Consider the following 27,964-nt stretch of genomic DNA (forward strand, 5'->3'; position numbering starts at 1 on the left):
GGGAGGAAGAATGAGGGTTGGGCGAGTGTGTGCTGGAGGAAGGAACAGCTTCAGCAAAGGTCCAAGCACAGAGGGCCTCATCAGGATTTTGGAAGACTTCAGGAGCTGGAGGAGATCTCTGACAGAGAGGATAATGCAGGTCCTGCGTGGTGGGAAACGGATGCTGGGAGATGGGGAAGTTGTAAAACCAACATTACCTACTTTGAAATGTTGCCCAAGGCCTGGTGGTGGGAATCACTCCTTGACATGGATAAACACCTGCACATTACTTGTTCCCCACTCTGTCTGGATGGCTTAAAATAAATATTGTAGAGCTGTTCTGAAATTTCCCCCTTCCTATAGTTAATTAGAAGGACCTGGTAGACATGGTTACTTTGGATGAAACAGGCTCTGGTCCTTATCTTAGTTCTGTCATTAATGTGCTGTGTGATGCTGGGCATATTACTTAATATCTCTGAGCACCTCCTCTTTCCCCATGTATAAGAGAAGAGGCAATCATTCCTGTCTTTCAGGGTGAATGTGAGAACTAAATAAAATAATGTATGCTTTAAAAGCTCAACTGGATAATTATAGTACATACTACTCTTCTTTCCCATAATGCTTCATTCCTTTTTGGAATTCTGGAAGGGCAGTCTCCCAGGGAAGAACAGGCAGGTCATTGGGGCTGTTCTTGATAGGATCTTGCAGGTCTCCTCTGCTGCCGCACACACCTTCAGGGCCCTGGAGCTGACTCATTCGGCCAGGAGACCTGGGAGCAGAAGAAGAAACGGACTTTGGTTCACTGCCAACTAGAGCAGAGCCTTTCTAGAACTGTCCCAAGCCTAGGGCGTTTCCCTGGAGCTGGACCAGCCCTGAATGGAAGAGGCCTGGTTCCGCTGTGCTTGGCTTGCATTAGAGTTTCCAGTGAACCCTGCCAGGGTCCTGCCAGACGTGAGATGCTGCTCCCTTTTTCCTCAAAGCTGTTTATGTTCATTAATCCAGGCATTTTGGAGCAGGAATTCTTCATGTAGAGAATATTTCCCACAAACATTCCAGCCTGTAACACATCTTCCAAGCTAAATATATTTTACAGGTCCTAACCCCTAAGATGTAATAAATTACCATTCAAGCTTGAAGAAGTGATAATTTATTGTACATGTTCCTTAATTGAGTCATGTGAGGTGAAAAAAAAATCAATAGTGATCTCAGCAACGGCCTAATACATTATAGAATTAATTCCAGTCCCTCTAATTTGCTGGGTTAAAACACTTCCAGAAACCATAGGTCTAAAGAGAGAAAAAATAATTGAGGAGTTACCATGTGTTGGTGTGTTGATTCATTTTAGTGCAAGCTCCTCTGGAATGGTCAAAAAGCATTTCTGGAGGGATATTTTTAGTAGATGTGTCAATTCCTTTATTTTAGGGTAATTGTCTGCAAAATGGAGTTCCTCTGATACAGCCTGTGACTGTAGACCTTGTTAGGGCTCCCCCACTAAAAGGAAGACCAATCGCTGGGTCATTGTGATAAGGAGTGGAGTTTCTTGGGCAGGAGCAAGGTTAGCATTTTTCCCTGTTCCTTTGAGAGGGGAGGGGAACTTATTTTGCTCTTCAGATTGTTTTCTTAAATTTTGTTTTTCTTTTTCTTCCCTGTGGTTGGTTCAAAGAAAAGTGGGACTGAAGTAGTCCTAGGAAAGACTGAGTAGCGCTCTGGGAAAGGGGCCACTAGCCAGCTGTTCTTGTCCTGGTGCTCTTTCCTTGCATTTGTCTGTCTCCTTCGGCTTTTGGAGATGTAGGACCCTGGGAACCAAGTCTGAGTGTGCATCTCTGATAGCGATTCTCAAAATGCGGTTCCCAGACCAGCTGCCTCAGCATCACCAGAGAATTTGGCATGCAAATTCCCAGGCCCCGCCCCAGAGATTCAAGATTCTCAGCCCCACCCCAGATCTACTGAATAAGAACTTCTGAGGGTGGAGCCTAGGAATCAACCCAGGTTTTAATAAGCACTCAAGGTTTTGCTAGTTCAAGGTTTTTGCTAGTACCTTGGCCTCAGAAAGTTCAGCCAACTTCTAGGCTAAGCCTTAATTAAGCTGGAGGCCGCTGTGCCTACCCAGGTCAACAAAAGAAGAGAGATTTGGGGTCGTAATCTCAGTGGGTGACAAAGTACCTGGGCATATGATGACTCGATATGTCCTTTTGGTACAGCAACAGTTTGTGGCTGAGGAATCAGGATTCTGACTCAATTTACTTCTTGAAGACACAATATAGATACTAGCCCTCTCTCTTTTTTAAAAAATATATTTTATTGATTTTTCACAGAGAGGAAGAGAGAGAGATAGAGAGTTAGAAACATCAATGAGAGTGAAACATCGATCAGCTGCCTCTTGCACACCCCCCACTGGGGAGTGCCCGCAACCAAGGTACATGCCCTTGACTGGAATCAAACCTGGGACCTTTCAGTCCGCAGGCCAACACTCTATCCACTGAGCCAAACCGGTCAGGGCAACCCTCTCTTGCAAATATATGTTCTGTACTAGCAGCTGGGGTCTCTGAGCCATATGATCAGTGAAGCACTGCTTTGTTGAAAGATCTTTTATAAGCCATTCTCCATGCATCAGATGGGGAGTGCTTCTAGGTTCAGCAGTTGGGTTGACCTTTGCCATGAGGCCATTTTTTTCCTGGTCTCCATTGCCCTCACGCTGCCACCTGTATACTCTTTTGACTGAAGTATCTGTCAGGATGCTTTCCCCCAAGTTAATCCGGCTTGCTCTTGAAATTAATAATTTTTAATTTTTCTGGTGGGCTGACGGCAGGGTGAAAATTTTGAGGCCTAAGACAGTCCAGCGGTGAAGACTTCAGGACACTGGACCCGTTCAGATGTCTTGGTCTTGTGACTTCCCACCACCTAACATTTACGAGGAGCTGAGAAGTCATTATGCGCAGATTGTCTATGTAAACAGCTCTTTGTTATAGATGTTGGTGCAGTAGGAAGAATATAGGTTTGTAAGCAAGAAAGTTCAAGTTTGAATCCAGGTTCTAGCACTTACTAGGCCATTGGTCTTGAAGAGGTTGCTTGGTTTTAGTTTTGCCAGCATGATATAGGAAGAATAATTTTTATTTTATAAATTAGAGCAAATGTAATTAATGCCTAATGGTAATTTTTATTGCTGGTATTAATAAATGATCTAAGTCGTGTGTTGTTGTTTTTTCATTGAAAACCCTTTTCTGTTTGACTTGGAATGAATCATATATCTTTTTTTAAAATATATTTTTTATTGATTTCAGAGAGAAAGAGAGGAGAGAGAGAGAGAGAGAGAGAGAGAGAGAGAGAGAGAGAGAGAGAGAGAAAGAGAGAAAGAGAGAGAGAGGAGCTTTTTGGAGAGGCGGAGGAAGAGATGTTGTTTTCCCACCTTGATTTTATTTTTGAAGTGCTATATACTCTTAACAATATTCTTTAGTTCATGAGCATTTACATTGACAGGGGCCTGAAACTTACTAGATATAAAGAAAGGACAAGAATAAAATGCAACATTCGCCGTAGGTAGCTGACAAAGTGTAATGCTGGATCATTGAGCCAGAGTTTTAACTTTTTAGTCATGCATTTAAAGAGAAGGAGTGTTTCCCCTTATTTCTGTTTATTTTAATGGGAAGGGAGTGCCTTACCAAAGGTAAGTGAGGTTGAAAAGCTGGCACCTCCCAGCTGTGTAACCTGGAGCAAGTTGCTTAACCTCTGAGACTTACTTTCATCATCTATGAAAATAGACCAATACCTAGTTTTCAGTGGTGGAGTAAGGTTAGAGGTTCCAGGCAACCCCAATAATCTGCCCTAATGGAGGGGAGTAATAGATGATCCAAAGAAAATGAATTTCTCTTTGGCTTTGGAGGCCTCATAGGATTCCTTTCCACTTACAGATTTATCTTCCTGATTCTTTGCTTAGGCAGAGATGAACATTCCCTTACACTGTGCGAATTATTCCCTTGTATTGTGGGAATACAGCTCTGTGGCAGTTTTCCAAGGAGATGTACAAGCCTTTTGCAGATAATTGAGTGTTGGCTGCAAACGTTGGTCAGTTCAAAGGCCATTGGCTACTGGAAATAGTCAGGGCTGCTTCATGTTACCAGCTGGTGTTCCCTGTGTGTGCCTAACGGAGCTGGAGCAGAGCAGTGCAGAGCAGGTGAGTGGGAAGTGCTTCTGTGCTCGGAACAAGGCCGGCCTAGGTGGAGCCATGTTGAAGTTGGGCAGTTCTCATAAAGCAGCACATGACCACTCCAGAGACATCGTGGGAAAAGCCCAAGGCTCATTGCACCTCAATTTTCTCATCTGCACTCATCCGCAAACTAGTGTACAGCATGTGCTCACATTACTGTCCTAAGGATTAAATAAGATAGCTGTATGCAGCCAGCCCATAATAGACCACTCTATAAAGAAGTCTCTCGAAATACTCCCTGGCCTTGAATATTTTGCAGGATTCTGTCTCCCTGTCCCCTCCCAGAAAAGCAGCATTTTCAGTCTGTAATACATAAAAGTAGATTATTTCCACCTGATATGTCATACTATATGATTTGCCAGTAGGAAAATGTATTCATTTCTTGAAAATAGCTATCTAATTCTTTCTCTTCTTTATACTCCAGAATTCAGTGTTAGCCTGGTCCTTTCTTCCTTTGTGGCTAAGAGAGGCCTGCTCTGTTCCGAGCTCAAACATAAACCCGGGAAAGCTCCCAAGGTTTTCAGGCCCTCAATCTGCTTGAGTATTTAAACAAAGAAAGCATAGGGTGGGGACCTCTGCAAGAATTCTCACACTTTTTGTCTCAAATTCTAAGTTACCTTCTCTGATTTAAGAATACCGTGGAGAGTAACTTGTATTTGTTTTTTTTTCTTGAAATATGATAAATCAATATTTTTCTTGATGGTTATTTTATCAATCCCCATATTTCAATGAGTGCCATACCAGTAACTTGTTTACCCAACTTGTTCTTTTATGCAAAATAGAGACTATGGTGAAATGGCAACATAGAGATATGAAATTTACTCATGTTCTTGAGTTCCAGAGGCCTAGGTTCAATAGACTCAGCAGTCTGTTGGATGCCAGCTGTGTGACTTCAGATGTGACTTCAGATGAATTACTTCATCTCTCTGGCCTTCAAATTTCTTATCTATAAAAGGAGGACAATGGTGCCTATTCCGTAGGTCAAAGATACTATACTGAAGGGACTTTGCACAAAGTAAGCAATAAGCAAAGTATAGCTACGCTTAAATCCCAACCTTAGAAATTGTAACATTTGTCTGAAAGTTTAACAACATTTTGCTGTTCATCGTTACCGTGTTCTCTTTTTGTAGGAAAAGGAATGAAGGCTCAGAGAGGTTAAGTAGCATTCTAGAGAATGAAAGAACTATGATCCAGCCCAGAGTTTTTTATACTGAATTTAGGGCCCCTTTTACTTCATACAAGCTCTCCCCTCATGATGAAAACTGACTTGTTTGTGATATGGTGGGACCCAAAACTGTGACTGCCAAAATCACACACTTTGCCTATTCCTCTTTAAGCACTGATTGCCTTCTGCCTCACAGTATAATTACTTATGCATATGAAATAGTTTTTCTGTTAGCCTATGCAAAAAAATAAAAATAAAAATCAACACAGAACCTGACTCTTGGCATTCTTGTATTCTCCTTAGTATCAGCACAGGGCCTTGGAGCCAGTGGGCACTCAACACATGTCCATTGAATAAATATAGAGCAGAGTGGTGCAGGTTTATATCCAGTTTTGTGCAATAGTTACTTACACCAGCATGCCATCTCACTCCTCTTCTGTGCCTCCCAGAGTTCAAGTTATAAAAATAAGTTTTAACACCTGTCTCTATTCCCAAAATGCTTGATGTGGTTCATTCATCTGTACCTGTCTTCGCTGACTCACTTGGAAAGATCAACAAGTTCATCCACTGATGTGAACAAAGAAGAGGGAGGGAGGGAACAGGTATTTGAAAATTTATCAAGAGACAAGTGTGGACATATTGAAAATTTTGTATGCAAACGATGTGTTTTGAATAAATAAATAAATTAACAAAGGTGCATGTTGCAATCCTTTCCAAGAAGTTCTGTGAAAAAAGTTAATGTCGTTGAGGGACTTAACAAATCTAAAAGCATTTACCTGCTTGGCTAACTCATTCTGTGGACTCCTCATCTCCCCCATCCTGCCCATGAGCAGCTCTGCTCTTAGCAAAGGCTTTAAGCTGGAAGTTATTCTCATGTACAGGACAGGGTTGCTTTGGGCCCATTTTATGCTATATGGACTTTCAGTCTCGGAACCCACTTAGTGACTCCCAGGAGAATAACACTATCAGACATACTCAACACAGTCAAGCCTTCAGTATAGCGTGCGGGAAAACTGATGCTGGTGACTCTCAGTGGATGTATTTTCAGAAATCGTCAACCTGAGGAATGAATTAGGAACTCGGATGAGTTTCCACGGAGGTAGGAAGCAGTGGTGGTCGTAATGGTCACGTGCTTGGGACTCAGGAGCCTTCATTTTCTTCTTCCAATCTGACAACTGCCTTTTGGCTGGTCACTTTTGTGTGAGGTGGTTTTTTTTGTTTGTTTGTTTGTTTAAATATATTTTTCTTGATTTTGAGAAAGGGAGAGAGAGATAGAAACATCAATGATGAGAATCATTGATCAGCTGCCTCCTGCAGGTCCCCTACTGGGGATGGAGCCTGCAACCTGGGCATGTGCCCTGACCAGGAATCAAACCGCGACCTTCTGGTTCATAGGTCGACATTCAACCACGGAGCCACACTGGCCCAGCTTGTGTGAGTTTTTGACTGCTCTGTATCTTGGTGGTGCAGGACATTTAGAACAGTGGTTCCCAACCAGGAGCTCCCCAAAGGACACATAGTAATATCAGGACACAATTTGGGTTGTCACAACTGGGGGAAGGGAAGGTAGTGCTACTGGCATCTCATGGGTAGAGGTCAGAAATGCTGGTAAACATCTCACATGGCACAGGACAGCCCCACAACTAAGAATCATCCAGCCCAGAATGTCAGCAGTGCCAAGGTTGAGAAACCCTGCTTTGGAGAGGCAATGGTAATATCCTGAACCTACCCCCTCCGATGGAATGTTAGGTGATTTCACTTGTGTAGACTACTTTGGGATCTTTGGATAAAAGTTGCTATGTAGGGCTTTTTTTTTTTTTTTAAATTTAAAAAAAAAAATCATGTTGCTACAAGTCCCCTGGCCTCAGTGAAGCTTGCTGACAGGGTCTGACTCAGCTCCTTCCCATATTTTAAAGGGTTATCTTGGCTCTCATTGGGGTTTGTCTTCTTTATTTTTAAGCTAGTTTTCCTTCCGTAAGTACTTTAAATTTTAAAGGTTTGTCCTGCACCCTTAGTTCTCTGAGTCATTTCTGGCATCGTTATCAAGATTCTTAAAGAGAACTTTTCAGACTGGTCTCGGCTCTAAACGAAAGGGTACTCAAGGAAACAGGTGAGCTTTGAACAATGATGCCATTGCTGGCCGACCAGACAGCTCACCCATGGGTGAAAAAGAGTTAAGTGAGTGAGAGCAAACTGAGTCTTTCACAGGCTCTTCTCTTCCTTTAGCTCCTGGAAAATTCTCTTCCACGACCCTTGGGAGTCACACAGAGAATGACAAAGAAGGGAAAAAACAACTTCCAAAGTAGGCACTCACAAGAATCGTATTTTATTTTTTCTGGAACCATCTAGGAGAAAAGCAAACAACCACACAGACAAGACAATTTTAAACCAAGCCTGCTTCTGATTTAAGTCATTTCCTTTCTGCTCGCCTGTCAAACTTCAACTGCATCGTATCAAGTCGGGCTGAAAACCAGACTGGTGCATGAGGCATTTTTGGAAGTACTTTGACTTTGGCAGATTCTAGAGAATATCAAATGTGTCAAAAAATGGGAGGCCAGGGGAATGGAGAAATAAAGTTTATTTTCATGGAAAGTTGGTTGTGCACTTAGGTTGCTGGGAATATTTTTCCTGTGAAAAGATGAGTTAAACTAAGGCCAAAGATTAGGGAAAAAAGAAGTTAAAAGGCTAAATATCATGCAAAAAAAAAAAAAAAAAGGATTTCTACCCAAGAACATTGATTTTGGCATAGACGCCTCTACCTCATTATCCAAGAAAAAGCATTCTACGAGCCCTGTTAACAATATTTCATATTCGTTCGATGAATGCCTCTGGTGGATGGCAAGAGTCAAACAAAATATCGTGAGCTGGAGTGGAGGGTACCACTGGAAAAGCACTGAAGGGAAATCCAGGATGCTCTGAGGCTCAGGAAGCAAGAGCTAGAGAAGCAGGTTATCCCTGGTTGCTGTGAACTGAAGAGTTGCTCTCAGCCTTACCCTTGAGGTTCCTGGGATAGAAGTTTCTCCAGCTTTCTTCCTTTCACTGTTTGAAGGGGATTATGGGAATACAGCTGGCTCCTGGTGATGACATTAGCATTATGAATAATGCTTGGGGGCAAGACCTAGGGCAGTGAAACTGCCTGTTGGCTTCCCAGAACATTTTATGCAATGATGTCTGGGCTACCAGGTCAGCTGAGTGACTGTCAGAGAAAATGCAGGCAGCAGAAATCCATTGGAAGTAGACATTTAAAACTAGGTGTTTAAAGAGAGAATTTTGCAATAGCTTTTTTATTTTGTTTGCATTGTGGTGTGGTAGTGTTTACCTAGCCATAATTTTGTTATTCTTTATTCATAGAATTATACAGCTTGGAAAAATATTCTTTTGCTGTGACTTAAGTGTGAGCTCTCTTGGCTTCATATGATTCCTATAATCAGTCATGGGTTTGACAGAAATTCATGACTTATCAAGAAACCAGCATCACATCTACGTGCTTGTTTAGTTTTTCTCTTCCATGAAGACTGTTATTTAAGAAGAAAGCCGTTTGAGCTGATTGACAGAACATTAAGGTAAGTATACAGGAGAGGGCCTACGAATGTTATTTTGAAGGGCCTGATAGTAAATAGTAGGTAGTACACTGTCAGGTCTCTGTATCAGCTACTCAACTCGGCCATTGTAGTGCAAATGCAACAGAGACAAAAAGAAAATGAACAGGCATGGCTGGATTCCAATAAAACTTTATTTATGAACACTGAAATGTAAATTTCATGTAATTTTCATGTGTCAAAATAGCATTCTTCTTTTGATTTCTTTCAACCACTTAAAGATGTAAAAACTGTTTTTAGTTTCCAGTCCATGAGGTGGCATAGTAGACTTAGTGTGTGGCGTGTAGTCTCTTTTAGAGGAAGAGCACAGTGATTGTGGTATTAGATAGACTAAGGTTAAATATCTGGCCTTACCCATGACTAACAAACTGCTTGATTTGGCTGGGGGCAAGTCACTTTTCTAACTTTCAGTTTCCTCATATGGAAAATGGGACTAGAAAAGTTTCCTACTCGTGGTTATTATGAATATTTTAAAAGTTACATAAATAAAATGCCTAGTACTTTGTCTGTTCTCCCTTAACAAATGGTAACAAGATAATAAAAACTATTATTGTTAACATGTACCAACTGTTAGAATCATGCACATTTGAAACTAGAGGCCCAGTGCATGAAACTCATGTGGGGGGGGGGGGGGTAGGGGGAGGTGTCCCTCAGTCCCTCAGCCCAGCCTGCACCCTCTCCAATCTGAGGCCCTTCAGGGGATGTCTGACTGCTGCAGGATGGGGCCTAATCTGGCAGTTGGACATCCCTCTCATAATCTGGGACTGCTGGCTCCTAACCACTCGCCTGCCTGCCTGCCTGATCACCCCTAACTGCCCTCCCCTGCCAGCCTGATTGCCCCTTGCTGGCCTGATCGCACCCCTAACTGCTTGCTCCCCTGCTGGCTTAATCGCCCCTAACTGCCTCTGCCTCAGCCCCAACCACCGTGGCTTTATCAGGAAGGAAGTCAAACATAAGGAAGATGTACAGCCGATCCTGTCTAATTAGCATATTACCCTTTTATTAGTATAGACTAGAGGCCCGGTGCACAAAAATTTGTGCACTCAGGGGGGAAGGGGGGGTCCCTCAGCCCGGCCTGTGCCCTCTTGCAGTCTGGGACCCCTCGGGAGATAACGCCCTGCTGGCTTGGGCCCGCTCCCGGGTGGCAGAGGGCAGGCCCAATCCCTAGGTGCAGCCCCTGGTCGGGCTCAGAGCAGGGCCGATTAGGGAGTTGGGGCGCCACCCCCTGTCATGCACAGAGCAGGGCGGATTGGGAGGTTGTGATGCCACCCTCAGTCACGTTCAGGGTAGGGCCGATTGGGGGGTTGGGGCACCGCCCCCTGTCACACTCAAGGCAGGGCCAATCAGGGGGTTGGGGAGCTCCCCCCTGTCATACACAGAGCAGGGCCCATCAGGGGGTTGGGGAGCTCCCCCCTGTCATGCACAGAGCAGGGCCCATCAGGGGGTTGAGGAGCTCCCCCCTGTCACACACAGAGCAGGGCGGATCAGGGGGTTGGGGCACTGCCCTCTATTACCCACAGAGCAGGGCGGATCAGGGGGTAGGGGCGCCACCACTCTCACACTCAGGGCAGGGCCAATGGGGAGGTTATGGCTCTACCCTGTCACACACAGAGCAGGGCCCATGGGGGGGGAGTGTTGGGGCTCCGCACCCTGTCACACACAGAGCAGGGCCGATCAGGGGGTTGGGGCGCCACACCCTGTCACACACAGAGCCGCAGGGCGATCAGGGGGTTGGGGAGCTCCCCCGTATCAGGCACAGAGCAGGGCTGATCAGGAGGTTGGGGCACCTTCCCCTGTCACGAACAGAGCAGGGCGGATAGGGAGGTTGTGGCCCCGCCCCGTGTCACACACAGAGCCACAGGGCGATCAGGGGGTTTGGGCCCTGCCCCCTGTCATGCTGATCCTGGTGCCTGGAGGCCTCGAGGCTCCGCTGATCCCAGTGCTGGGAGGCATATTACCCTTTTACTATATAGGATAGAGGCCTGGTGCATGGGTGGGGCTGGCTGGTTTGCCCTGAAGGGTGTCCTGGATCAGGGTGGGGGTCCCCACTGGGGTGCCTGGCCAGCCTGGGTGAGGGGATGATGGCTGTTTGCAGCTGTTCACACACCCTTCAGGGTGGGGGTCCCCACTGGGGTGCCTGGTCAGCCTGGATGAGGGGATGATGGCTGTTTGCAGCTGGTCACACACCCTTCAGGGTGGGGGTCCCCACTAGGGTGCCTGGCCAGTCTGGGTGAGGTGCTGAGGGCTGTTTTCAGGCTGGTGGGTGATTGAAGCTCCCAACTGCTCCTTTTTTTCTTTTTTGTTTTTTTTATTCTGAGCCAGCTTTAGCTCTGGCTCCAGCTCTGAGGCCTCTGTTGCTGAAAGCAAGTATCTGGTTTGTTTCGGTTCTATAATCGAAACAATGTATAACTCCAGCTCTGAGATCAGGTTTCTGGGGTTTTGTTTAGCTTCTATATTTGTTACAATGTTTCAAACTGCAGGCTCAGAGGCCGGCAAGGCAGGCGGGGAACGTTGGTTTCCTCCGTCACTGAAGCAAGCAACCCTCATGTTAGTTTCAAGCTGCCTGGCTGCCGGCCGCCATCTTGGCTGGCAGTTAATTTGCATATCGCCCTGATTAGCCAATGGGAAGGGTAGTGGTCGTACGCTAATTACCATGTTTCTCTTTTATTAGATAGGATTGTACATTTCTTTGAAAGGTAACATCAAATTTTCTTGTCAGCCACTTTAGTCTTATTCCCTAAGGATTTTCTTCATTTAAATGATTTACTGGCCTGGCTGGTGTAGCTTGGTGGTTGAGTGTTGACCTAGGAACCAGAAGTTGCAGTTTGATCCTGGTCAGGACACAGGACATGGGTTGTGGGGTTGATCCCCAGTAGGGGGCGTGCAGAAAGCAGCTGATCAATGATTCTCCCTCATCATTGATATTTCTCTCCCTCTCCCTTCATCTCTGAAACAAATAAAAATATATTTAATAATAATAATAAATTCTTTTATGTAGTCTCCTGATGGAGTCTCTAAATCCAGATATAATATGTATAAACTGTGATCTATGTATCCTTTCCCACATGAATAGACAGATTGATAGTCGAAGCATATATTTCCTGAATCATCTTACACTTGCTCCGGGGAGCAGCTTATCAGGATCAGATCACAACTTAAACCTTGAAGTTGCTGTGTTCCTGGTTTGCCCTACTCATCAGACTTGGCAGGACAATTCTTTGGTTTCACCTTGGAGCCTTATATCTGTGACAGAGCAAGAGATAACCATAAGAACATTGCTTGCATGGCTTTGGCAGGACGATGTAAATGAACACTGGGAAGAAATTTTATTCAGAATAAGTCTTCACATCTTAATTTCTCAAGGTGCAAGCATTTCTCCAGCCCCATAATAGCTTCCCAAGAGGGCTTCCAGCCTTAAAATCTATGTTGAGCTGAACCCAGACACTTAATTAGACTCTCTCTTTGGAAGAAGCACCTCTGTTTCTCCATCTCTTATTCTGATAGTATCCAACCAAATTTGGAGGAACAGTATGCTCTATGGGGCCAGGACTAGGGTGAGGCAAGTGGCTGTGAAATTTAAGGGATGCCCCAAAACTCAGTAATCAAGATAAATGATATTTTAACACAATATTTTTAAAAATTACAATCCATAATGAACAAAATTTTAAATCAAGACACGATCAGTAATAGCGCTGGGCAACCCATATTGGAGCTTAAGGCAAAATGAAAAATCAGTAATACTGATTTAATAGATTTTTAAAAACAAACACGTTTTTATTGATTTTAGAGAGAGAAAGGAAGGGAGAGAAACACCAACGAAAGAGAACCATCGATTAGCTGCACACCCCCTACTGGAGATGGAGCCCACATTCCCTGCATGTGCCCTAACGGGGGATCAAAATGGCGAACTCTTCAGTGCAAGGGATGATACTCAGCCAACTGAACCATACTGGCCAGGGCTGATCTCATAGATTTTAGTTAGACTCCTTCATAACTATTTCTCCGTTGGAGGCTGTGCCTAAAATTATTACTATAATTAAAAACTGAGTTGGTTCTGTTGCACTATTTCCCCCTCTTCCCTGCTTACTCTTTTCACATTCTCTGTTTTGACTGTCCTTTTCTCTCTTTAATTTGTTATCTCTCACATTTTTTTTTTGCTACTTTTTTTCTGCACAACAGCTTTGACCCATTTGCTGTTCCTCAGAGTCTGCAAGGAAAATAGTTAAAGAGCTCTTTTATTTATAACCACTGAGTGGTTTCCTATAAGTCAATAGTGACTCTAAGGCTAAACTGCCTTTCACTGATGGTGGTTTATGTTCTGTTGGCTCAAAGCCGACATGGTGACCTCTTCAACAATTCTCATGATTCCCTGGAGTATGGAAGTCTCCAATCTGGGGAACATTGTGCTATGTGAAAGCTGATAAACCACCATACGGTCTAGGGATTTCCCTTTATCCTATCAGTGGCAATTTTGGAGTAAGTATTCATGAATGCAGTGGGTCCCTCTTCTGTGACTCTTGGCAGTTACCAGCACATTCTTTAGAGAGGAGAGTTTGAAAACCAAATGTTTGAAATAAGCACCACTGGGATGTGTAGGACTATTAATGTGGCAGCATCTGGCATTTATAACCTGAACAAAGGCTCCCTCCCTCTTTCCTAATCTTTATCCCAGATGGGAGCATGGCTCAGTACCAAGAACGTTTTCAGTTTTTCTTCCCAGGGAAAGGCAAGCCAGAAGCACAGAATGCCACAGGGGAGTGGCCATGGGAATAGGGGTCGAGGCTTTTATATATTCCATGCAGTGGCTAAAGCACCATGGGGACATAACCTCTGATAAACATGTTTAAATGCAAGCAAGTACATTAATGCTAACTAAACTCAGACCTGTGATTCTATAGCAGATAACAGGGCAGAATCAGAAAGTGGGTGCATTTTTACTATTATCCAGCATTTAAAAATATATTTGGCTCTTCTGTTGCCCATGAGTATACATATGTTATAATCCCTTTAGTCCAGACGTTTAAGCTCTAAAATGCTAAAATAAACATGCCACATGTTTATGCACATATTGTCCAAACACACACCCAGTGCTTTTTATGGTTGGTTTGAAGTTTTGATTCTGGTTTTCTGTATTTATTTATTTTTCTTTTAAGAAACAATGTGAATATCCTGTGCTGAGATAGGGTGGGAGGTGGGGGAGGTGGCTCTTTCCAGATGATGGGAGAAACCAAATTTAATTCCTCCAGGCTTGGAAAGCTTCCTGTATTAAGTAGAATATTAAAGATGAACTTGAACAAGACCCCAAAAAAAAGGGGGGTGGGTGGGAGGGGGTTCTACGAAGATGAGGGAAAGCCTTTGTCCGCCAGATGAGAACTAGTGGCTTTCTGAGGTAAATCCAAGGGACTCTTAGAGCAGTGTTCTCAAACTTCAGCATGTATCAGAACAACCTGGAGGGCTCCTGAAAACACGCATCACAAGGCCCTAGCCTAGCCTCAGACTCCGCAGGTCTAGGGGAGGTTGAAGCGCTTGCAGTTTTTATAAGATCCCTGGTGCTGGTGGTGGCGGCGGCCCAGAGGCTATACTTTGAGAACTACTAGTATTGAGTAAAAGTTTCTTATCTTTACTGGATTACAAACTCCTTCTGAAATCTGTAGAAAGCTGTTAGGTTCCCCCAGGAAAACTGCACAAATGTGAGATTTTGGATCTAGATTCAGGATTCCAGTGACCCAGATTAAGGACAGACACCTTGTTGGTATTGCTCAATTTGAGACGGCCCACACTAGCCCCAGCTCCACGATTCTTCAAATAGGGACTTCCTTCTTCCTTCATTCATTCCACCAAACCTTGCGAGATGTTATCTGATGCTGACTTCAGGGATGACTTAATTAAGGTGCCTGGATTTCACTTACATTCTTGAAGAGGGAAAAGGTTTTGTAGGGGAAACATTAATTGAAAAAAAACCCCAGGGTGGGAGTGGCTGGGGAGAGGTCCATGGGGGTTGGGGGGGGGGGGGGAAGAAGACATATATAATACTTCAAACAATAAAAATTTTAAATTAAAAAAACACAAATATTTAAAACTCTGTGTAAATGTTTTTACAGAGTTTGTTCTGGTATACCATAGGTACTCAATTCATTTTTCAATGAATCAAAAACCGTAACCCTCCTCTAAAGGAGGTTGACCTTGAGTTAAAGGATGAAGGAAAGCTGCAGCATTCTTAAGATCAGTGGAGTACGTTTTAAGTGTCGTGTGCAAGTTTCAAGCAATTGTTTGGTAAGGGAGGGAGGAGATCTCCAGCATGTAAGTCAAGAAAAGCTAATTCTCTCTGAATTTTGTCAATCACAGGCTATGGAGTAAGGAGAGAGAGCACAGAAAACTACAAAAGACATGTGTTTTTAGGTTAGAAGACTTAATCTTGCGTCCTGGCATTGACATTTGCTACCTGTGTAACCCTGCATGTCCTACCTTCTGGAGCCCCAGCTTCCTTTCTGTAAAATGAGGGTGTTATTTATCTATTTGATCTTACAGGTCATTGTAAAGGTAAGATATACATGACAGCTTACCTGGCATACAGGAGTCACTCAGTAACTATCCGCTGGTGTGTCTTTTCCCATGGCTCCATACTGTCCCGGGGGGTCCTTTCAGATGGTTCTTTCCCCAAATTTGGATGTTTTCTTCATTTGCATGTGTGCCTCAGAATGCTGCTGAGCTCCCACCGGGGACGCCCTGCAGATCTCTGCTTCCCTCTCCATGCAGCCTTTCTGCTTCTGGGCCTTGGTCCTGGGAACTGGGGCTACATTGGTCTCCAGGACTTTTGTTGATGTTCCCCAGGCTCTGTTTGAATTCCCCCTTTGCTCCTCCAGCTAGAAACTCTCTCAGACCATAAGAGGGGCTAATTGTAGGGCTCACCTCCTTTGTTTCCTAGCTCTCTGGGGTAACTATCCCTCAGTGACTGACATTCAGGGTTTTGAAACTGTTGTTTCATATATTTGCCCATTTTTTTGGTTGTTGTTTCAGGCAATTGGGTAAATTTGGCCTCTGTTACTCCATCTTGAATAGAAGTGAAGATGTGTTTTGTTTTGTTTTTTAATTTGTGTGTGTGTGTGTGTGTGTGTTTAGAAACCTATAATACATCATCTGTATATTGTATTGTGTGTTTACCACCCTAAGTCCAGTCTCCTTTCATCACAATTTATCAAACACTGAAATAAAACACAGACTGAAAGAAAGTAGGCAAACATAGATATACAGCCCAATGAATTACTTCAAAGAGAATGCCCATATACTCACTGCCCAGGTCAAGATCTTACACATTTATTTTTGGTATATAAGAGGACTACTTTCTGTCCTCAACCAACCACCTTCTCTCCTTCTTTTTTTTTAAATATGTTTTTATTGACTTTAGAGAGAGAATGGAGAGGGAGAGAGATATAGAAGCAGCATCACTGAGAGAGAAACATTGATTGGCTGCCTCCTGCAAACTCCTACTGGGGAACCAGCCCACAACCCGGGCATGTGTCCTGACTGGGAATCGAACCAGTGACCTCTTGGTACATGGGCCGATGCTCAACCACTGAGCCACATCGGCTGGGCTGCAGATATTTTCTTAAAGAGGTTTTATTTGATGATTCAAGTAACATTTTCTGAGGTAAAGAACCTCACATCACCTCCAGTGACATTTTTCTCTTCCCCCAGTCCTGACTTGAGGTGAGCGAGTCCCTTTGTAATGAGATCAATTTATTTCTAGGTTCTAAAAAAGCCCATGTTTCTCAGTAGCTCAGATCAAACCAGATCCCCCAGATTTGGGTAGAACTAACTCAAATACCTGAGTCAGTTCCAGAAGCATCTCTGGTTTTACTGTCAAGGGTCAGCAAATCTCTAGGTGTCAGCTCAAGATACACAGTATTTGGTCAGCTTTGTATTTGCTTGTATAAAATGTTTTCTAATTCTTGTATAATTTATCATGTATATATTCCTCAAATCCTACTCAGGAACAAACCGCCATAATATGGGTTTCTAAAGTTGACTCCAGCCAACCTGAATCCAAGTCTCTGGGGATAGGGTTCTGGACACCTCCTTTTAAAAAAAAACAATGCTGTTACAAGTCCCTCTACGTGCTGAAGTATAAGAGCCTTTGCAGTAGAACAACTGTAAGAGTAAATGGAAAAAATAAGTCCCAGCAAGCAGAGGCAGGCAAATTTGAATTTGAGGATTTAATACTAATGGGTGAGTAATATTTAAAGAAAACAAAACAGATCTGAACACCTTGGCTTCCACAAGTGCATTTTCAGCCAGGCTGGCTGCGTCGGTGGGCTGATACTTCCTTCTGCCTCTGAGGGCTTCTTCAGAACTTGGTTGGCCTTGGCCTCATCAAATTCCAAACACAGAAGTTCAGATTCCTGTCCACGTTTCCCCATTTCCAGCTCCATTATAGCAACAGGGGTGTGTATCTGAGCTGAGTGCCTCGACTGTGATTTGCCATCAACTCTCCAGCTTAGGCCCTGAAGCCCACTGACCCAGCGGCTCTGGTTCATCAGGCTCTCTCGGATCTTTGTCTTATGATTCTTCCAGAATTTAGAAATGATAGCAGCTTGATCAGATGTGATTCCCTCCTTGCTTTTTGGTTTGAGCAGTCAAGAATGCTTCTAGCTGGTTAAAATCCATGTCTGCAGATGCAACAGACTTAAGAATCCCCCTCATCTTCGCCAGAAAAGGCCGGAACTCCTCGGGCGGCACCTCCAGGTAGAGCTGGCTCCCCAGCAGCTCTTCCGTAATGCCTGTAATGCCCGGGTGCCCGTGGAAATCTTTCTGGGCCAGGCCACCCAGCAGCCCGCTCAGGGACTTGCAACTCTCCTGCTCGCCCGCCGTTGTCCCCTCTCTCCTTCTTAAAAAAATTTCTTCTTTTTAACACGATAGTTTAGATTTGCCTTTTAAAAAAACCTTAAAAACATGTCATTTTCCTGGGTTTGGCTATTGTAAATTATATTCATACTAGGGGCCCGGTGCACGAAATTCGTGCACTGGGTGGGGGGGTGTGTGTGGCCCTCAGCCCAGCCTGCCCCTCTCACATACTGGGAGCCCTCAGGCGTTGACCCCCATCACCCTCCAATCGCAGGATCGGCCCCTTGCCCAGGCCTGATGCCTCTGACAGAGGCATCAGGCCTGGGCAGGGGACCCTCATTTCCCCCCATCACTGGTTCTGCCCCCAGCCCAGGCCTGATGCCTCTGGCCCAGGCATCAGGCCTGGGCAGGGGACCCCCAGACCCCTCCGATTGCTGGCTCTGCCCCTTGCCCAGGCCTGATGCCTCGGCCAGAGGCGTAGACCCCCATCACCCTCCGATCGCCTGATCGGCCCCTTGCCCAGGCCTGACGCCTCCGCCAGACGTGTCAGGCTTGGACAGGGGACTCCCATCTTCCCCCGATCACTGGCTCTGGCCCCCGCCCAGGCCTGAGGCCTCTGGCCCAGGAATCATGCCTGGGCAGGGGACCCCCATCTCCCTCTGACTGCTTGCCCCACCCCCCGCCCAAGCCTGACGCCTCTGACCCAGGCTTCAGGCCTGGGCAAGGGGACCATCATATCCCCCCAATCCCCAGCTCAGCCCCCCACCCAGGCCTGATGCCTCGGCCAGAGGAGTTGACCCTCATCACCCTCCGATCACCAATCACCGGATCGGCCCCTTGACCAGGCCTGAGGCCTCCGGCAGAGGTGTCAGGCCTGGGCAGGGGACCCCCAGCTCCCCATGGTTGCAGGCTCCGCCCCTTCCCAGGCCTAACGCCTCTGGCCTAGGCGTCCGGCCCGGGCAGCGGGGACCCGCAGTGGCAGTGGCCCCGCGATCGTGGGCTTCACTTTAGGCCCAGGCAAGGGACCCCTAGCTCCCGGGACTGCCAGCTTCGACTGTGTCCAGCTCCCATCGCTGGCTCCACCCCTACTTCCTGCTATCACTGGCCAGGGCGGAAAAGGCACCTGATTCTCCAATCATGGCTGGGGGGCAGGGCAAAGGCGGCCCCAGGGCCGCCTTTGCCCTGCCCCCCAGCTCTTAGCTCCCCCCTGGGTTTCCGATCACTGTCAGTGACAGAGGGCTTCTTCCTGCTTTCCCTTTCGCCTCCCTGCATTGTGCCTACATATGCAAATTAACCGCCATCTTGTTGGCAGTTAACCGCCATCTTGTTGGCAGTTAACTGCCAATCTTAGTTGGCAGTTAATTTACATATAGCCCTGATTAGCCAATGAAAAGGGTAGCGTCGTATGCCAATTACCATTTTTCTCTTTTATTAGTGTAGATTTTAAATATAATTATATATTATGTATCTATAAAACAATATTATATTTATCATATTATTACATGTTATAACATATATATTATCTGTTATTGACAGATATTTGTTAAAATCTTGCAATATGATTGTCAAATGATCTGTTTCTGATTTTAGTTTTGTCCAGTTTTACTTTTTACATTTTAGGGTATATAAAAGTAAAATTGTTATGATGTTGTCACAGATTGAAACCTTTAACACTGTAAAAATCCTCTTCATCTATAGTAAAGTTTTTACATTAAAGCCTATATGTTTAATGATATAGTTAAATCAGCTTTGCTTGTGTTTCTATAGTATAGCTTTAAATGCTTTTCCTTTAGTTATGTTTAAATATTTGATTTCTATTCTTTTTAAATTGATTTCTTTGAGATTAAATGAATATGTTTATCATTCTACCTTTACACCTAATAAGCTTAGTAATTAAACATTTTTCCTTTTTTTAATCCCCTAGTATAGTGATTACAGTATGTACCCTTGAGTTATCAAATACTCATATAAATACTTCCTTTTACACTTGCTCAGTCCAATATGGTAGATGCTGGTCCCATGTGGTTATGTAAATTTAAAGTTAAATTCACGAAAATTAAATAAAAGAAAAAATGTCTAATATATTTACTATTTGACCTTTTATAGAAATAATTTGCTGACAGCTGGTATAGGCACAAGTATAGATATATAGATAAGGAAACTAAATAGAGAATTCAGAAATAGACCTACACAGAGATCATCCATTGTTTGCCAGCAAAGGTGCAAATGCAATTCAATGCATACAGTGAAGTTTTTCAGCAAATGGTGCAATACCAACTGGTTATCCATATGCAAAAAATGAACCTGCAGATGAAGCACATCATGTTTAAACTTTAACTCAAACTGTGCCACAGACCTAAATGGTAAATGAAAAATCATAAAACTTCTAGAGTAAAATATAGGACTAAACCCTTTGTGACTTTGGTTTAAGCAAATATTACTTAGATTAAAATATCAAAAGCAAAATCCATAACAGAAAAAACTGACAAATTGGACTTTAAAAAATACTGTTAAGAGAACGAGGGGGCAAAACATGGATGCAATGAAATATTTGCAAATCATGTATGATAAAAGACCTTCCTCAAAAACATAAAAATGATAAAGAATAAATAATATCAACATGATTTTCATATATACTATAATGAAATTGAATATTTGTTAGGTTGAAATTTGTATTTCTCTTCGGCTATGAGAATAAAAAACGGTAAATTTCAAGATATAAATTGTCAAGCAAAATTGTTTTCTTAAGAAATGGGTCATCATAATTATTTGAAATTTTTAAAATCAGGCAATCAGCTAGTGCTAAATTACTTTTTGTATGTGAACAAACCTGGACTTTCTAAGATTTCCCAGATCAACACCTTTCAAAAACCATGTAGTCTCCTCAGAGCTATAAATAATCTTTAAATGGCACCACTACGTTATGAAAGGAATTGAGTGGTTGATCTTGTACCACAGAAACTTCATATTTCAGATTTTCTATTGTTTTACTTATAAGGGAGTTTCTTTTTAATAATATACCTAGCCTCCTTCTGTGGCCCATTAAACAATTTCTTTCTGAACCCAATTCTGAATATAGGACACATACCAGCATGTTAGATTTCATGTTTTCAAGGACATGACATTTTGTAAGTCTTGTTTATAGTGCACTCTAAGAGTTTTGTGAGATGTAGTGTTTCATTTCTGGGTCACTGGTCGAAATTGGGATCATTAGTGAAGTAACTGTTTAGGCTTCCCTGAGGGGGAAAAAAACAACCCTTCAATCTAGCACATTTTTATTGATTGAAGGGAGGATTGGCACAGGTCACCACCACTACAGACGCTCATTGGTAATACTGTCATTTATCTCCTTGGTGTCATTGCAGGTAACAAAATTTTCCTATCTCACTATATATTATACATCATCTACCCAGATTCTTTATATGGCAGAAATATTCTGTTTAAAAAATACATGTTGTGTCTAATTTTCTTATGGCATTTATTTTTAAATGAGTCCCTACTAAAAATGAAATTGTGCACTTAATACAATTTCCTTACAATGCAGATTCCTTACAGGATATAGTTTTCAGAGAAAATTATATTTGCCTATACCTGCCCTACATTTTTCATAGCAACACTATGAGTTCTTTTAATGTTCCCTCCTAAGGTGGGCAGCATGATTGCTGTACATGCTCATCTTTTAGCTTCTAAAATTTATGCAACGAAGGACTGTATCTGTTATATATATATGTTCATAGCAGCACAATTCACCATAGCTAAGATCTGGAAACAGCCTAAGTGCCCATCAGTAGATGAATGGATTAGAAAACTGTGGTACATCTACACAATGGAATACTATGCTGCTGTAAAAAAGAAGGAACTCTTACCATTTGCAATGGCATGGATGGAACTGGAGAGCATTATGCTAAGTGAAACAAGCCAGTCAATGAAGGAAAAACACCACATGATCTCACTCACTCACGGATAATAAAGACCATTATAAACTTATGAACAAAAATAGATACAGAGGCAGAGCTGCCTCGAACAGACTGTCAAACTACAGCAGGAAGGCCGGGGAGGGTTGAGGGGCAGGCGGGGCGGGGGGGTAAGAGATCAACCGAAGGACTTATATGCATGCATATAAGCATAACCAATGGACTTACGACACTAGGGCAGCTGTGGGCAAACTACGGCCCGTGGGCCGGATCCGGCCCGTTTGAAATGAATAAAACTAAAAAAAAAAAAAAGATCGTACCCTTTTATGTAATGATGTTTACTTTGAATTTATATTAATTCACACAAACACTCCATCCATGCTTTTGTTCCGGCCCTCTGGTCCAGTTTAAGAACCCATTGTGGCCCTCGAGTCAAAAAGTTTGCCCACCCCTGCGCTAGGGGGTAGGGGAGGCCGGGGGATTGTTAAGGGCGGGGAAAAAAAGGAGACATATGTAATACTCTTTGTAATACTTTAAGCAATAAAACAATTAAAAAAAACCTAAATAAAAATGTAATACAAAACAGTACATATAATCAGATTATAAAACACAAATGCCTATTTTGAAAAGATCATCAATAAAAAACTTTAATGGTAGAGTGGCAAAAAAAGAAAAAAAAAAGAAAAAGAAAAGCATTGATCAGACTGTCAAACCTCAGAGGGAAGGTAGGGGAGGGTGGGGGTAAGGGGGAGAGATCAACCAAAGGACTTATATGCATGCATATAGGCCTAACCAATGGACACAGACAACAGGGAGGTGAGGGCATGATTGGGGGAGGATGGGGAGAGGCAATATGGGGATAAGGACACATATGTAATAACTTAATCAATAAAGACATTTTAAAAAACGAAAATATAACAGTGTTTCTCAAAAGAAATTGGGAGGGCATTCTGGTTAGGGTGAGGGTCATATGTGAAGGCTTTGATGGCAGGCACTTGCTTGAAAGTTGTCAAATATATTTGACTAAACTCAAAGAGCACTAGGCTAAAAAATAGAGCCTTATGTATAAAAAATGACAAATACAGACCAGTAGGATTTTAATTTGTAATGCTGATAAAGAGATATGATAATGGGGAGTTCTAGTTTCATGTAGTTTGAGGAAGAAGACAGTGAATATCCTTGCAGGATTCTGGGCTGGGCGTGTACGTGGAAGCTAACTACACAATGGTTCCATTATGCAGAACTGGCTATGAATAAAGATAGAAAGAGGGGTAGGGGTGGACTCATTTATAGTAACACTTAAGTTAGTTCTTACCAGGTATTAAGGATAAAGAAAATACATTTTCTGGGGAAACATGACCACAGCCCAGAAAAAAAAAAGGGGGGGGGGAGGGTATCTCCAAGGAATAAAATAGGGAAGGGCTCAAACTAAAAGAGCTAAAAAAATGTTGTTAAAAATAATATTTAAAACTTACTATCCTTGAGGCATGATTCTTTTTGGTTTCACATGGACAGAAATCACAAAACTATAGCATCAATAAACTTTACCTGGGTGACTAACATCAATGTAGTATTACTAAAATGATGAATAATGATGCATAACCACATCCTTGAGATTAACCTAATCAGCATTTTCTAATGTTACTTAACCACAAAATGATTTATTATAAAATGTTGATGAAATACCAACCTAGAGGATATTATTATGCACACTTGATTAAAAAGGGGAGAGCAAAAATAAGTGCTTAAGGAAAATATCAAAATTGAATTCATGTTTGAGAATAAGTATTTCATAAAATCACAAATAAATTCAATAGGAAAATAGTTGTATTTTAGAGATAATCAGATATTTAGAAGTGAGTGTTATAATGTTTATAACTTAGTTTAAAAAATAGCTCCACAGAAATATATACATTTATGAAGCACATAACTCCAACTGTGGACATGTTTGTTGAATCATTCAAATCCAAAGGGTAGTACATGAAGCAGCAAGGTGGAGCAGAGCTATGGGGCCTGCAGTGTAGCAGTGCAAGCTAAATCTGCCTGCAAAATTAGCTGCCATTTCAAGCCATAACGTGCAATATTATGAGCTGAATTGTGTCCCCTCCTAAAATTAATATGTATACCTCAGAATGAAACTGTATTTGGACCCAGGGCCTTTGCAGAGGTGATTATGGCAAAATGAGATGATATTTTGAGCCCTATCCAATATGAACATAATCCAATATGAGCTCATAATCCAACATGAGAAGAGATTAGAACATACACATACACAAGTGCACACTCACACAGAGGAAAGACGATGTGAAGACACAGCTAGAAGGCTGCCATCTACAAGGAAGGCTGGAGGCCTCTGAAGAAACCGAACCTGTGGACACCTTTATTTTGGACTTCTGGCTTCCAGATTATGAGGAATAAATTCCTGTTGTGTAAGCCACCCAGCCTGAGGTATTTTGTTACTGCAGCCCCAGCAAACAAATACAGATGTCCTCCCAAATATAATGAAATCAGAAAGCTGTAAGCAAAGGTCCTTGAAATGCTGTCTAATCTATCCATCATCCTTTAGGCAAATCCATCTCTAAGCCTTCCAGTATAAGGACAAAGAGAGTGCCTGGGAAGAAAGTCTGCTGTCCATGGGAGATGACAGTGATTAGGGAGGGCACACTGAAAATAGAATTCTGAAATATTAATTCTAAATTCTTTACCATCAGCCAGTTTGGGCCATCTATTTCAGAACAGTAGCCTTCAGTCCTTGGTTGAGAAATGAAAAGGAAAAAATTGTAAGGCTTGGCTACAGAGCACACTCTGCATTAATATTAGTTAACTTTAATCAGTAAGTACACATGAAAAGCTAGAAGTCTCTATCATTGTCTCTTTGACTCAGAATTCAGATAAGGTAATGAAAAATATTTTTTGTATTTAAAAAAAAAAGCTTTCCTTTACACTGTACCTTACTTGCAAGCTTCCTTGTTCACCTCTATATAAAAATATAAGTAGAACTGTTTCCCAATAAAATTCCTTTTCTAAAGTTACCAAGAAGTCTTGAAAAAAAGCTTATAGCACATGCTAACTAACTGTAGGTGGTGTTGATATCTCTTCCACAAATTACAAAAATAATTTAGCGAAAGATTTATACTTACTACTTAGCAATGTTTCTGCAGATCTTTTTGTACTGTTTCTAATTTCTTAGTTATTCTTCATGTAAAGCAGAAGAGTTTGCCTAAAGGCTCAGCTTGACATCCTTAGAACAATGCCCCCCTTATGGGCCATCTCCATGACTGTCCCCAGTCTTCATTTCCTTTGACCTCTCTTGACCACCCATTCATTCTTGAAACTCTCTTCTTTCTCCACATCTCAGACACTGCCCTTCCCTGGTTCTTTGTTATAGATGCTTTACTCTGGCAAGCTTCTAGCCCAGCAATTTTCACCTGGTGTGCCACGGTGCGCACATTTATGTGCCACACGAATGTTTAAAACATGCAATACCTGACTATTTAGTCAGGGGCACTGACCTCTTTTCCCTTAGATTATCAAAAAAACAACAACAACAGCCAACATAACAATAGCTGTCCATTGGAAATGAATCAAAATTATACCTACTTTTTGTCAGATGAGCAAAAATATATCTTTTAGTGTGCCAGAGTTTTGGCAATTAGTTTATGTGTGCCATGAAATGAAAAGGTTAAAAATTGCTCTTCTAGTTGATTGTCCTAACTGAATGCTTAGTACAAGGATTATCCTGGTTTCTTTGACCTTTTCTTTTCCACATTTGGTCCCCAGTGAAATGTATCCAACTCATGGCTTCAGTCGCAGATTAGTACAAACTCGTATTTCAACCCAAAGCCCTGAGCCAGACCCTGGCCTATAGCTCCATATGCACATGGATTGCAGTTACATCCAACTTGAATGTTTTCAAACTGTTTAACAATTGAATTCCTCTTCCCATATAAGCCTCTCTTGCCCCTCAAATCTGGCTTCCCTTTCCAGGTACCCTGATGGATTCACGGTCAGTCCTCCTCACCTGGCTCCTTTGGTGCACCAACACTGGGGTTCAGGAGCTTTGACAGAGACTGTAGGATCCACAAAGTCAAAATATTTACTAGCTTGCCCTGCACAAAAATTAAGCATAAATATAAGAACAATACAATTGTAATAAAAATTCCAACTGGCCCCAGCCAGTGTGGCTCTATGGTTGAGCATTGACCCATGAACCAGGAGGTCAGGGTTCAATTACCAGTCAGCACACATGTCCGGGGTTTCAGGCTTGATCCTTTTCAGGAGGCAGCTGATTGATGATTCTCACTCATCATTGATGTTTCTCTCTCTCTCTCCCTCTCCCTTCCTCTCTCTGAAATCAATGAAAACATATTTTAAAAAATTTTCCAACTGAACTGCTCCAAAATTTGTTAAAACTAATGCACAAAAATGCTTAAGGCCATTTTTAAAAAGAAAAAGAAATGATGTGAGATTTTAATTCATAATGACAGTATTCAATCAAGTCATATATGGGTAAAATTCAGTATGGTACGTCAGTTTTCTAATAATAATACATGATTATATTAAAGACAACTGGTTATATTAAAGAAAAATATAAAATTGAATGCAAAAAACTTCATACTGGCTTCTGATATTGACATGATTCCCTATATTAAGAGAATAAGAAGCAGTTGTGTCAATAAGAACCAAGTGTTCACTTTCGATGAAGCAACTCTACCAGCTCTTTCTGCTGTATAGTGACCTTGGAGAAGATGGACTGTCTTAGTGTGTTGCTATGAACAAAAGTAACAAAGATGAGAAAGGACCCAGATTTTTATCAGGGCTTAGCAAGCAAATCATAACCCAAATTTCAGCCTCCCCACTTTCCTGTCCCCCAAGACTCTGTTTGGCCAGGAAACTGTGTAGTGTGCGTAATGCCAGCCCTGAGAGCGAGCAGTATTCAGGCTGGCATTCTGGAAGGCAACTTGGCATATCACATGAGCCTATTGTTTCTTTCAGGGTTTCTAGTTATAGAAATGTATCTCAGGGAGTTGATAGGAAAAGTAGGAGAAAAATTTTTAAAAAGCAAATTGTTTACCATTTAGGTGTGGGCTAATAAATTATGTACCTTTATAAAATAACTAAACTTCTTTAAAATGTGTTAGCTAACATAATGGCTTAAAAAGGAGCCTGCTATTGGAGTTATAATTTATATTTCTTCCAATACTAGTCATATTAAGCATTTATGTTTTAATGTTTATTAGCAGTTTGTACTTCTCTGATCTGTGTCCTCAGAATATTTTCTTTCTCTTTTTTTTCCCCTTTAGTTTTGTCATTTATTGTATATGTTTTAAACTTCTTTTCTACTGAGGACATTTTATAATCAGAGGCTCTGGTTAACCAGTTTCACCTGCAGGTACACCTGGTCAAGAAGAACAGCATGCTCTAGGGCAGCCGTGGGCAAACTACGGCCCGCGGGCCGGATCCGGCCCGTTTGAAATGAATAAAACTAAAAAAAAAAAGACTGTACCCTTTTATGTAATGATGTTTACTTTGAATTTATATTAGTTCACACAAACACTCCATCCATGCTTTTGTTCCGGCCCTCTGGTCCAGTTTAAGAACCCATTGTGGCCCTCGAGTCAAAAAGTTTGCCCACCCCTGATCTAGGGTATTAAAGTGGTTGCTTTTTCTTCTCACCACGCCCCTGACAGTAGGAGAGGATTTTCCTGGAAGGTTTACTGCTCGACTCTCCTCGAGTTCCTGAAGGTAAATCTCAAAATAGTGTGGGAGGCCTCCTGTGGCTGGGGACCCTGATTTTTTTTATCTCAGAGCTGTCCACACTGAGCCTCCAGCAACTGATGAATTAGTGTCTGGTTTCCTCCTCCGGCACGGATTCCTGCCGTGGATTCTGCTCCGGGGACTCCTCTCAGGTACGCTGGCCGTCTTTCCAGTCCTGGGGCAGTGGCTTCCCCTGTCTTTCGTCCTTTCCCAGGGCCCAAGAACATTTGTTGTTTTTCAATGTGTTCAGCTTTTTTACTTATTGTACAGATGGGTGATGACTTCTAAACTCCTTTCTTGCAGAGCTAGAAGTCGGAAGCCAGTCCATTTACTTGAAAGTGCAGTAACTGGGCATGTGTGTCTACAGACTCATTGGCGATCACACCCTCTGTTCACACAGCATGGCACAGAGGCTCTGAACCAGCAGAAACAGTTGCTCCTTGTGACAACCTCTCCCCAGTTCCACAGTCACTGCCAGGAGGCCTGGGGCTGAAGAGCCAGTCAT

General features: G+C 42.6%; 1 protein-coding gene across 1 annotated transcript; it reads right to left on the reverse strand.

Annotated features, from left to right (window-relative positions):
• Nucleotides 1-579: 579 nt before the first annotated feature.
• Nucleotides 580-27,964, reverse strand: LOC132236137 (COMM domain-containing protein 1-like). The gene is given in 5 exon segments (XM_059699527.1): nt 580-748; nt 17,213-17,556; nt 17,558-17,847; nt 25,724-25,811; nt 27,845-27,964. Coding segments are annotated over 5 exon segments (1,011 nt in total).

The sequence above is a fragment of the Myotis daubentonii genome, chromosome 5, assembly GCF_963259705.1.
Source record: "Myotis daubentonii chromosome 5, mMyoDau2.1, whole genome shotgun sequence".
NCBI lineage: Eukaryota > Metazoa > Chordata > Mammalia > Chiroptera > Vespertilionidae > Myotis > Myotis daubentonii.